General features: G+C 42.8%; 1 protein-coding gene across 12 annotated transcripts in view; it reads left to right on the top strand.

Moving 5' to 3' along the window:
- DPF3 (double PHD fingers 3) overlaps positions 1-13025 on the top strand; it is a 170606-nt gene that overhangs the window by 118812 nt on the left and 38769 nt on the right. For all 12 annotated transcript variants that reach the window (XR_014585388.1, XR_014585389.1, XR_014585390.1 and 9 more), the window contains one exon: positions 9959-10087. Coding sequence is in view for 8 of the 12 variants with exons in the window: in XM_083839354.1 (XP_083695480.1) it covers positions 9959-10087 (129 nt within the window). In the remaining 4 variants the exon portion in view is untranslated. The remainder of the gene's footprint in view (positions 1-9958; positions 10088-13025) is intronic.

The raw sequence follows: 13025 nt of genomic DNA, 5'->3' as shown, positions 1-13025 counted from the left end.
GAAGTATAAAAGCAGTGGGGTAAAACCCTCTGACATCCAGCCTCCTGAGCAGAAGGAATCTGCTTAACAACCAGCCAGGAGCCAGTGAGGTACAGGCAACAGCCATGCGAATGTGAAGATCACCCCTGGGGAAAGTCCCAGACGCCGGAAGGTAACTCTCCCAAATGGCTTAGCTGTCGCAGTGGCTGTTTGTTCCTTTTTGCCTGTTTATTTGTTTACAGCCTTGAGCTCAGATCTTGCATCTTTGCTCTTTCACTTGGCGATATTTAATTTATGCTGCCATTTATCTTCCATGTGAATGCTAATTGTCCACATTGCTAATGTGCAGTCATTAAATGGTCCCTTTGTACAGGGGGATGGTGGGGAGCCAGAGCATCAGATCTTTCCTCTCCCCTAAGAACTGCTAGGCATGTGCTATGAATTAGATTTGACAGGTCTGCAGTGTCGCAGGGCTCGGGCTTCAAGAATCCTCTCTGCATGGGCTTGGGGGGAAAGGGAGGGAGGAGGGGGGATGTTAATCCAAACAGCTAATCCGCAACCTACTGCACAGGAGGACCAGAGATATGGTATAGAGCAGGGTCTGGTTATTTGCTTAGCAGTGTGTCAGAGAGATATAAGCAGCCTGATTTAGCAAAAGCAAGGCAAATTCAAACGAGCCATTTGGAATTTTTCATGCTGTGGGAGGTGAGCACTGGGTCAGTGAAGTTCAGGCGGGCAGTTGCAGCGTGAACTTCCTTCCTTTGTACCTACGTCTGTTCTGCAGTCTCTGCTCCTTCTGGTGCCCGCAGTAATGGCAGCCTTGCTGATGCAGGAGCGAGCTTTCTGGAGAATGGCTCCTACTGGGTACTGCTACAGATGCCCTGGCTGGTGCCAGCTGAGGAGCTGATGGCTCCGTGTCTTTCTGCACACCCAGACCCCTTTACCTTTACTCTTATCCTCATGCACAGACTAGTTCGGGAAGTTCAGTAAATTATCCAGGAATTTTTTATCCCAGAAAAGAGATTTAGATAGGAGGAATCTATCTGAAACTGAGAGCCGCTGAACAGATGTGTATCAAAGAAGGGGATTGGCCCAAGCCCCAGGTCTCACCTCCCTGGCACATCTCACTGTCCTTGGCAGGTGTAGATGGTTTGTTTATTTACAGCTCTCCTTCTGTCCTTCTTCCTATAGATTATCTTTTGCATCAGGGAAGATAGTTTGACAGTCTTCTCTGCCCTTTGCCTTTCCTAAAACACCTTAGCCTGGGCTTTGTTTGAGCTCCAGTTGCTTTGTTTGGATGTCTTATCTTGCTCCTTGACACAGATAAACAGCCCTTCCTCAGTGCCTAGTCTTGCCTCTGCCTACACACCCATTTATTGCTAACATACGTTCTGATTTTTGGCATGACTATGGACTTGTGAGAAGGAGATTATAGAAAACCTTTAAAAAAGGCAACTCCCCTTTCCTCAAGTCCGCCAATAAAAATGAAGGATCCCACACCATTCTCAGCCTTTTTTTCTGCTGCCTTTTCCTCCACATGTTGGCACTGACAGCGTGAGATTTGTGAGCCCAGGGTGCATCCAAGACTGCCACAAAACACCTGCTGTTTTATTCCATCTCACTCTATGGGTACAGGCCAGCTCTGGGGGCAGCTGGTGCTCAAATTTGGAGACACTTCTGATATAGGAATTACATTAGACTTCTATCTATTGAAATGTGTGTGTGAATGAGTGCATGAGTATAAATGAACTTCCTTAATTCCCAGGAGAATAAGATAGTCTGTCTACATGGAGAAAAACTTCCTCCCCATTAAAGGAAGAGAATTTTCAGTGGTATTTTGCTGTGTGAAACGTTGGTTAAAGGCAGCTGTGTTGTAAACAGCAGCTGAACTTATGCCCGCAAGCACTTTGGCCAATGACGATCCTAAATAAAGCACATTGTGCTGGCTGTTGCTGGCCTAGCTGTGGTGTGCAAGTTGGGCCGTACCTGCAATAGGCTTAGTTAATGAGCATGCAGGTCTGTGAGCTCCTGTCACTCTGAGAGCTTGCACATCTGACCTATAAAACCACCTGTTTATGTTGTTTCGTGGCATCAGGCTGTTGTGCCCAGTTGCATCGCCGATTTTATGATGTGGATAAATCTCTACTGGAGAGACCAGCCAAAGTTGTTTGTGTACTCTAAGCATAATTGGATACCCAGTCTCCAGAGATAAAAAATTAATGTGCTAACCTCAGTGTGCCTCCAAGCTGTCCTCCAGCTCCCCCACACAGTCAGCTTTGAAACATTTTTATTTCCATCCAGGCAGGGGGCTGGCCATGAATAAATGACGAGAGTCAGCCCCTCAGTTGGAGACGAGCTGTTTGTTCCTCTCCACAAGCAGCATCAATTTGAAAAGCTACATCAGGCCTACTTTTTCCCTGCCTCAGTGCTGATCCTCGCTGGGGCCATGATAGGAGCCACGTCTGAGTGCAAGGGTGCGTCAATGCCCACCTTGTGACAAGACACCCTGCAGCAGGTGCCTTTTCAGTGAAAATATGTACATTGCCTTGATTTGACTTCTCATTAGTTTAATCTATTTTTTTTTCCCAGGGCTAGTTTTAATGAAGAAGAAAAAGTCAGAATACTAAAAGAAGCTGTAATGATTGCAGACTTTGGAGATGCATAACGATTTCCACTCAAACTCTGCTTGCAGTTGTAAATTTCTCAGACTTCTGTGCCTGTGTTTTGAGATGTTAAGGAAATAATAGACCAGTTGTTTAGAGTGGCAGAATACTGGAAAATCTCAAAATTATCTCCTATGTACAGAAACCCATAGGGGTCTCTTGGCTGGTTTGTTTGAAGTTGTGTTTTTTGTTGTTGTTATTGTGGAGGTGCTATCTCCATGCTTTTTGTCCTCATGTAGATTTTAAACTAAGTAAAACTCAAAGATTTGACTCAATTTGAACTTAGGTGCTCTGCCTTCTCACATTCCTCCAGTGAACAATTTCTAGAGCCAAAGTCTACAACATGTGACTGGGACCAACTTGAAGACATTGGCCATCCTTATATGAATGCTGAGGGATGCTGTCGGTCTGCCCTGTATATTGGACAGCATGACCCCTCCTTGAGTTCCCTGAGCTGACAGGAATGCTGCACTTCGATGGCCAGAAGCCAAGCCTCAGGAGAGGAGCCCCTCAAAATCAGGAAATCTGTATTTTAACATGTTGGACTTGTTGTGAGCCCCTCAAAATCATGAAATCTGTATTTTAACATGTTGGACTTTTTGTCTGCTTGCCTATTCTTTACCTCCTACTGTTAATTCTCATGGGGTGCTGGACAATTACAGCATGGTCTATTCTCATTGATTTACTGTGAGCAGTGGGATTTTGGCTAGTGTCTTATGTGCTCCTGCAGAAGACCCTCTGAGATCAGTACACAGACATTTGTATGAAGTGTGCCTTATAGTGCAGGAACACTAACACCCCAAATCTGCTAGATCTCAATAGCTGATGCTGTAGTTTGTTGGCTTACCTTCCATTGTCTGCTTCCCAACTCATTCCTTAGCTGTTCAACTTAAGGGCCATACCAATTCCTGTAAAAGATGTGATCAAACGCTCTTCCTTCCCCCACAATCAGAGGCTTCCTCTGACTCCTACAGAAGTACCTGCTGCTGGTAGCACTCACTTCTTGCAGCTTGCAGCGCTCCTTGGCTGTGACTCTCCGTGAGCAGGGGGTATGTAGGAAAGGCAGCCTGTCAGAGCTGCTCAAAGCTGCGAAGGCGAGAGCTTCCTCTTTCCTCACAGCACCAACTAACCCAAAGAGGAGACAAAATCCAGTTGCTAGGGAGAACTGGCAATACTTGCGGTGGGCAGCTTGCAGCACCTCTTGCAGTAGCACAGCTGACTTCTCTGGCTGCCAGCAAAGGGCATGCCCGCAATGTGTGGTGGGGCCCATGGGGCTGTGCGGAATGATTAGCTTGGTACCGGGAACACAACAGCAGCAGTTTCCCAGTGCTACACCCGGTTCACACACACTCTGAGCAGAGGTTATTTGGTTGAATGCTGTGCCACATCAGCACAGCTGTGTCATTGCCAGCCTCAGTTGTGCTTGCAGCCTGCTGGAGGGTCTCTGTATCAAGTGCCCCAACACTTCCCAGTTCGGGGTTAGCCCACATGCTTATCTATGCTGTTAATGACAGAGGAAACGTGCCCAAAGAGACTCACCATTTCCTCTCATTCAGTTTGATTTATGTTTTTTTTTTTTTTCCTGGAAAACCGCAGTGCAAAAACCCCGTGTTTAATTCATCTGTGAGGACAGCGCAGAAATGGCTGTGCACATCTCTGCCTGGCCGCACAAGTGACAGAGCAAGAGCCTTGAATGCATCTGAGCTTTGCTTGGCCTCTTCCTCACCACACCGGGGGTTATAAATTTTTTGTTTTATAGTGCGGTTCCGGGGCAGGGTCTGGGCCTGGGCGTTGAGCACAGAAGCACCTCTGGGGCCCACCTCCCTGACTTCCACCATTGTTCGTTAACCCCCAGCAATGATGAGGCAGACATGGGTGCATCTCTGGCCAGGCCTCGACCTCCATTTTCCTTCAGAAGCTATGCTTGAAGAAAAGCCAGGGTCCACGTGTCGCCTGTCCTTCCCCTCTCCTAAATACCATTTTTTTCGTTGTTATTATTTCATCGCAATTTCTCGCTCGAGCCTGCCTGTCCTCCCCAGACGCGCTTTGAGCGGCAGGCCGAGGGGCCGCGCCGCAATTCCTTGCACTCGAGAGATGAAGTAATAACAGGTGGCAAGACCAGAGGCAGCCCGGCCTGGCACGCCGGTCGCCATGGAAACGGGCCAGACCTGCGAGGGATGAGCTCTGTCAGCGGCAGGGGGGGGGGAAGGCAGCCCCAGGCACATGGGGGCACTTGGGCGGCGGGTTGGGACAAGATGGCAGCGCCTTGGGATGAGATGGCAGCGGGTCCTCTGAGGCGCTCCGCCAAGGCAGGCCGTGTGCGGCCGAGCGTTGGGCTTGCGCTTCAGCAGCAAGAAGGGAGGTGTCGGAAAGGAAAACTGGGCCCCAGCTGCAGACAAAGGGTCTTGTAGATTTAAAAAGAAAAAAAAAAGCAAATCCACCCCTTTTTCTCTGTTGCAAAGCACATTGACTTGATTCAGGCCTGCACGCAGGTTCCCGTGGTCTCTATTGTGCTCTGGAAATTTCTGTTGCAAACAGAGTAAATGACCTCATTCAAAGCCTTTCAAATTGAATTGAAAACCTCCAATGGACTTTATTGGTTTTGGATCAAGCCCAGAAGAAAAAGGTAAGAGCTGGACAAAATGTGTTAGGAAAAATCCCTTTGGGAGCACATTTATTTCTGATTGTAGCCAATTCACTGTAATCGTTTAAATAAACAAGGCACAAGCCCCCACCCTGACCCTGAGGCACACGCTCTAGTCCTCCTCCTCCACTGCCTTTCCAGTCAAGGAAATCTTGTATCTTGTAGACAAGATACAAAATAGAGATAAAGTGCTAGCAAACCTGGATACACCACTTAAACCGTAGCTAAGTATCAAGCTGCTGTACCCACAGGCTGAAGAAATACATGTGGCTGTGATTTGGTACTAAGGAGCAGAGAAACCAGTTTTTCTTTTCAGTGCTGTTTCCACCTACAAGTGTTTAAAGATCATTATCCAAATCATTAAAATAAGTTCAGTTGGAAATCAGAAAACTGAGAAAATACGGTGTTCTACTTATTTAGCTTTTGTTTGTATGTTTTTAAGAGTCTCATTTAGAAGGAAACCTATTGAAAATATTTGTGTTCTGAACTTGTGGGTTAAAAAAAGGGACAAGAATTGCTTCTTTTGAACTTGCCTTCCATTCAGGTTATTTATTCTCTGCAGCCATGAGAGCTAGAAACTGAGGTTCTTATTGTGTCACGTGGCTCCAGGAGAAAATAAAAATCCTAATTTCTTGACATTATTTCACTAGAAGCAGCTTTCATTCGTCATTAAAACAGGAAAATAATTTCCAGATTCTTTGATTACTTTGAGAGGGAAGAAAGGAAGCTAGAATTCTGGTTAGAACACCTACCTTAAAAATCAAGAAGGCATAGAACTTATTTTAAATACTTAAACTCAGTCAATTTGTTTAGCATTTTAGGTTTTGTCTACAGAGCAAAGTTACTATGTAATATACTCCAACATTAATGTAATTTACAGTACATATTTTGTAGGAAGACTCCTGTGAATGATGTTACTATATTTTAATAAGGAATTTATTCAGCTTAGCATTATATAGTTTGAAATTCACTTGATTAGGCTTAGAAGAAAAAATGTATTTCAGAATAAGAGCATGCCAAAGTTATTTGGAAATACTGACTTCATTTTCAGTCTGCATCCTATCTTCACATGAATCAGCTTTCAGGTACGGTTAAACCATCATCTGACCAGTGCAGATCTTACTCAATGCATTTTAAAAAGGATTTTTAAAGCCAGTATACACTGCTTATTTGGGGGCAGATGTAGATGAAGACAGGGCCTTTGATGAAACAAGAAAGTGAGACCAAGTTGAAAATGCAAGAGGCAGTGATTTAAGTACCCCCCCATGAGAGCACCTTAGCTCAGGCAGTACTCCTCAAAGCTTTTGATCTGTTGTACCAGTTTGTAATGTAAAAGAAAATCAGAGGAGTTTTGTGTAAGCTAGGACAAGACCATAGTCGTTTTTCAAGGCTTTGCTTTAAAACTGTTTCTGATTCTGGGCGAACGTTTTTCAGACAAAATCCTTGGTTGTAGTCACCTGATCAAAATGATTGAGCTAGCACACCTTGGTGAGTTACTTCTCATTAGCTGAGCTATCATGTGGCTTAAGCAAGCACCTTCTACTTTGTGATTAATGTGTGCAAAAAGTGTATACCTAGTTAATTACTCTGTCTCAGATGAAAAGCAGCAACACATTAGTCCCTAGTAATTTACTTGCTTTCACTTGTGCATCCATTCCCATACTTACTATTGTAAATACTTTTATTGATAAAGGGGAGGGATTAGGGTTGGGCTTTTGGTGTATGATATGCTTCTCATGAATATTGTACATTATATCTATCTTTGCTTTGTTTCTTAATTTCCTCCTCATTTGTGAACTACAGTAAAATAGAAGTAAAAACTCTGAGGACATACACAAAAAATTCTTTGAAAGTAAGAACTCTGCTTACTGTCATCTGCAAATCTTTTTATTCTTAAGCTTTCTGTGATTTAGCCTGAGGCTTAATTCACTGTACACTACTGATCAAGAAAATAAGCTTGAGTTAGGCTTCATTCCAGTTTTTGTACCCATTAGAATGAAAAAGCGTTGAAGACGTTGCCTGTACTGGTGTATTTGGCTGTGAATATGCATCATTAAAGACAATATTGGTGTAACTTCAGGAATTCTAATCTGTGTACAACTTTTCAGGACTGGCATCTCTTATCAGAGTCAGCTGAGCGAGGTCCATATTATGAGTGATGAGCAATAGATGAGCACATAGACACTGATATTAAAAATTAAATGAAAGCAGAAGACCCAAAAAAAAAGTAAAAGGAAATGATTAAAAAGTGTGCTTTTTCCCTTGCCAGTAGTCTAGGACAATCCCTTCAGCTTCATCACAGCCAATGAAAACCCTCCACGTGTGCCACACACTGTAGATGAATTGGTCAGTGTACGTGTTTTCATGAGTTCCCCTGTCCCATTTCCAGTTTGACTGTTGGTGGGTCTTAGGTTCGTGAGCTGTGTTGGAAAAATTTAAGTCAGTGTATGTTGCACATTAAGCCAGTTACGTGATTCTACACCATGTAGAAGTAGAGCTCTTTGCTTAGTACACTGGCAGGCACCTTGAATGGTTGTTTTTATTTGTGGCCTCACCACAGAATTCTTGTGTTTTGAGGAAGCCAGTTAATCACCCTACTACCAAGTCTTTCCAGCTGTAAAATGCAATGGTGCCTCTTCACCATGAAATTTAATTAGGGCCCAGTAATACTTTGGCTAGATGGCAAAAGGCACTTTGGACTTCACTGAGGGTTAATATTAGGTTCTTAGTAGCTGTAAGGCGCTTTAAGAAACTCGCATGAGAAGTGAAGTAGTAAGGAACAAAAAAATCACTGGATGCTGGACTTGCTGAGCTTGTATTGCATATGAACTGTTTGTAGATGCAGCAAAATATAAAGAAATAATGACTTAACTTTTTCAGAGTGGGGCTGCAGTGGGAAAAATAAATGTTAGGGAGATCTGCTTTTTATAAAAAAATAAAATAAAAAAAGTACAAGTAGCAACTTTATGACCATTTTGTTACAGCTCTTAAAATGAGTCTGTGTGCTAGGCTTCCACCTGGTTGCAGTTCTTTTCTGCTTATCTTGCACTCGTGTATTAAATGCCTCTCTGCTAACTGGCAGGATGCTAACCTAACTGTGGGAGCTTATGGCTGGTTTTGGGAGAATGAGGATCTGCTAACCAGCACCATTTCAGAGCAAAACCCATTGTTTAGTAAATACATCATGGACTTCACGATCATGTAGGAAGATAATGCTGTATTTGCAGTGCTATGGTTTTAATTTTTTTTCTCTTAATTTCACCTTACTTGCAATCTTTCAGCTACCAATCTCCAAAAAGCTCAAATAATCAACAGCTGGAAGTGAATGAGTAACTAGATGCACCCAAACCAGAAAAAAACGATTGAACTCGGAGGAAATTTTAATTTTAACTGTATGTCTTGGACTGCTACCAGAAGCCCTTTAGAATGTCATTGTTCTTTGGGGGAAATTTGGATGTGAACAAAAAGATCATTAATAAAGGCTGTCAAAACATCTGTTAAAAATCTGCAAGTTACAAAATATGCATTAAAAAGATAATTAAATATAGATGACGCAGTTTAAAGGTCTTCATTTTCTAGTTTGTAGCAATCCACATGGGGTAGGCTTAGGCCAGGTATACCACTGGAATTTTTATTTCTAAGTTAAAAAAGGAAAAACCAAGACCAGCCATTTCTGCCATTTCCCTCACCCTTTCATGGTTCCTGGTCATACTATGGAGGAACAAGAAGTTTTCTCTCTCTGGAAAGCAAAGGAGGAAAATGGCAGTTGTGAGGAAAAAAAAAAAAAAAAGACATTGATATTCTGCTCAACCAGAGATGCTAAAGATTTCTGTCCATTTCTCCTTTCTAGAGGAACAGCCTCCCCTTCTACTTGAGCCCCACTGTGTGCCTGCTCCTTTCCAATATTCCTAGCTGGAAAATAAGAACCTAACCTCCCTCCTTTTTTCTTGGCTGAAAGTGTGCTCACTTCTGCCCTTGGCTGACCCTGTGCACCTTTGCTGGGTGCTCACCTGGGCTGGATCTGCTGCCCTGCCAGCATCCTCTAGGGCACGTAAACCCTGCTGCAGGTAGCATAACCCTGGGGTGCGTCATCCAGAGATGACTTTGACTGTGCATATTCTTAGGCATTTGAACTAACTTTCTGACTAAGGAGACCCTGCCACTATGAGATGTAATCTCTTCAAAAAGAAAACGTGAAATAAAACCAGTTGGGGTGCCTCTCCCTCCATCTCCCTGCTGTAGGTTTCTGAGTTTTGGGGAACATGCTTTTCCTTTCTGAAGTTGTACTTTGTGTGTTTACATTTATGGCTGCTGTCTGAAAAAACAGGCTTGGCTTACCGACAGCTTAGGCCTGGTTCTGCATTAGGGTATGTTTATATGCTTGTGTGTATTATGAATTCCCTGAACTGCACAGGGATCTCTGGCAGCATGTCCTGGTGAGGGACCAGCCCAGCTGCATTGTAAGGGAAATGGTGAAGTGCATTTCAGGCAAAAGAGCTACAGCATACAGTGTACTTAAGATGGAGGTGATTTATGCAGTCCAATTTTTGTTTTAATTGATAACATTTTGTGTGGCCTGCATACTCACCAAGTCAGCATTATATCAAAGAGAAGTGGGAAATATCCAAAGTGAATGCTCTTTAAGTAAATCTGATTTCTAACCCGACTGCAGCCCAGAAAGGACCAGACGGGGTCATCATTCCCAATAACTACTGTGACTTCTGCCTCGGAGGCTCCAATATGAACAAAAAAAGTGGCCGGCCTGAGGAACTTGTATCATGCTCAGACTGTGGGCGCTCTGGTAGGTGACTCCTTCTTGCAACTTTCTTGTACAAAAGTATTTGTGTGTTTTCATTTTTTCTCCTCCTGAAAATTTTGAAGAAAGGCAGCACATTTGGGAGGGAATAGGACATGAGGTCTTACCTCTTGCCTGTGTTTGTGGGAAGGGATGATTGGGAAATTTTCTATTGTAAAACCCATTGTTGGATTCACAATTTTAAGCTAATGGGGTCTTACGAAATATAAAGTTTTAATGTATTTATTGGCTTCCGTGAACATTGGTACATGTACTAGTTGTTCTTTAAATGGAAGGAGAAAATCCTATGACAATGTTAAAGAATGGGCTCTGTCTTCAAATGCTGCAATTACAACTATAAATTACTTACAAGATTTATGAAAGTTGCATGACAAGCATTTCCATTGATTACACATTTCATGCATTTCTTCATCCAAAAAAGAAAGAGGGAGGAAATTACAGGGTAGGGATGGGGGTAGCTGTCAAGAATTATCCTCTTACAAGATGACTATCATTAATTTTGTTTAAAGAGGTTTTTATTTCTCCATTTTCTCCTCTTCTCTCTTTTAAAATGTAGGCAGTTGTGTTTTTCCCATTTCGAGTTGTCTTTATTTCTGGACAGTTGTTATCCCTTCCCTTCCCTTCCCTTCCCTTCCCTTCCCTTCCCTTCCCTTCCCTTCCCTTCCCTTCCCTTCCCTTCCCTTCCCTTCCCTTCCCTTCCCTTCCCTTCCCTTCCCTTCCCTTCCCTTCCCTTCCCTTCCCTTCCCTTCCCTTCCCTTCCCTTCCCTTCCCTTCCCTTCCCTTCCCTTCCCTTCCCTTCCCTTCCCTTCCCTTCCCTCCCCTCCCCTCCCCTCCCCTCCCCTCCCCTCCCCTCCCCTCCCCTCCCCTCCCCTCCCCTCCCCTCCCCTCCCCTCCCCTTCCCGTCACTTTCCTTCTTTCTCTTTCCCTCCCTTCCTCCCTCCTTTCCTCTTTCTTTCTTTCTTTCTTTCTTTCTTTCTTTCTTTCTTTCTTTCTTTCTTTCTTTCTTTCTTTCTTTCTTTCTTTCTTTCTTTTTCTTTCTTTCTTTCTTTCTTTCTTTCTTTCTTTCTTTCTTTCTTTCTTTCTTTCTTTCTTTCTTTCTTTTTCTTTTCCTTTTTCTTTCTTTCTTTTTCTCTTTCTTTCTTTCTCTCTCTCTCTCTCCTCCCCAACCCTTTTTGTTCTCTTTTTCTCTCTCTCTTTTCTTTTTTTTTTTGAAATTTTATCCCAGCTGAGCAGTTATTTAGAGTTTGTGTGGGAGGTGGTGGTGATGGTAGAGGGAATGGGAGACCTCTAACAACTGCATATTCCAGCTTTGGTCCAAGCTTCCGGTTGTGATATTTCTGTACAGTGGTGATACTAGTGGTGATAAGACCATAAAATGTAAATCTGAAAACCAAAGAGACCTTGAAATTCAGTATTGCTGCTGCAGCTTCTGTTCTGTGGTCACTGGAAGATGTTTGTTGCGTGATGGCTGAAATGCTATGTGAAGTGTTCTTGTGCTGAAGGAATGGCCTTCTCATACTCCTGCTGAAATTCATAGTGAACCTCTTACCAGATTCAGTGGGAGCAGACAGCTCTCACTGACAAATTGCCTTCTGCAGTTGTTGTGACCTCTGAAGATATTCTGAAGTGATACTGACTGGTCACCAGAGGACCAATGGTAACCCCTTTGGTTTTCTCCAGGGGCATCCTTATGAATCCTGCATAGTCAGTGGCATGGACCTTTTAGTGTATATGCATTTGCTTCTTAATAACTAAAGGGGGAAGCTCATGTGGTCTGTGGTGCCATCTTGGAAGATCATTCCTCTTCCCTTTGATTGCTGTAGTTCAATATAACTCATTTCAGCATTGTCCTGATACGGCGCAGTGAGACAAATTTTGCTATTTAAACATTGCTATGGTGATTATATCAGAATGTAACACAAATACATTAAATCCCTTGATGGCTTAGTGTGATAGAACAAGTAGATCCGCATGTAACCTAAATTGTGCAAAATCAGTTCCATTAAATGCTATCCTTGTACAAATTCTGACCCACCTGGGTCATTCGTAAGGGTCTGCAATGGTGTGACTGATGTGTGATGGAAGCAATTAAGGTACAACCACACACTAATCTGTAAACTAAAACAATGAAAACTCTTTGGTGGCTGCCATCTTTCTCTTTCTTGATAATGGGCAACATTTTCATTATACTGAAAGAGAGGTCATGGAAATTATGTTATTTCTTCCCTTCACAAAACGAGTAAAACCACATCTCTGTAAGGTGGTTCATCTACCAATTATTTTGTTATATCCATTTTATTTTTGTGAGCAGGGTTTAATTCTTCGTTTCTCAAGCAATGCAGTGTACTTAACCACGCAGTTATATGGCTGATTGGTGTAGCTGGAGTGGGGACAAAACAGTTGGTTACTTAATGTCATGTTAGTGTTTCCGAGTAATAAAACAGCTGTCCCATACAAACTGACCCTTTCATTTTGCTGGGGCACAAGAAACATCTTTTTCTCTACCTTTCTTGGAGAGGGATTCTGAAGGTTATGCTATTAATCACATAATGTGTTTGATTGAGGGAGAAAATAAACCTCAATTTCACAGATACCAGTATTTGACTTCTCTTTTCAAGAGTCTTCTTTTTGTTGTTGTTGATGTTGATGTTCCATGTGGAGAATTTCCTGTTCCATACTGAAAGTTGGATTAATGCACACTTTTGAACTTTTCAGTGTTCCCCAAGATAGGTCACTTCTCATCTTAGTTGTTTTAGTTGTTGAATTGTGTCCGTTTGTTTGTTTGTTTGGGGCGTATTTTTAAAGGAGATGACATGAAATTGGAATAAAAGCATTTATTTAGTTTACTTTCACTTAGTTTTCAAAATATATTTCATTTTGTCCATAGAAGAGGCTGTTTAGGATCAGGTGAAGGACAGGAATA

Source organism: Anser anser, assembly GCF_964211835.1.
Source record: "Anser anser genome assembly, chromosome: 5".
Lineage (NCBI taxonomy): Eukaryota > Metazoa > Chordata > Aves > Anseriformes > Anatidae > Anser > Anser anser.
This window is presented reverse-complemented; position numbering and strand designations above follow the sequence as displayed.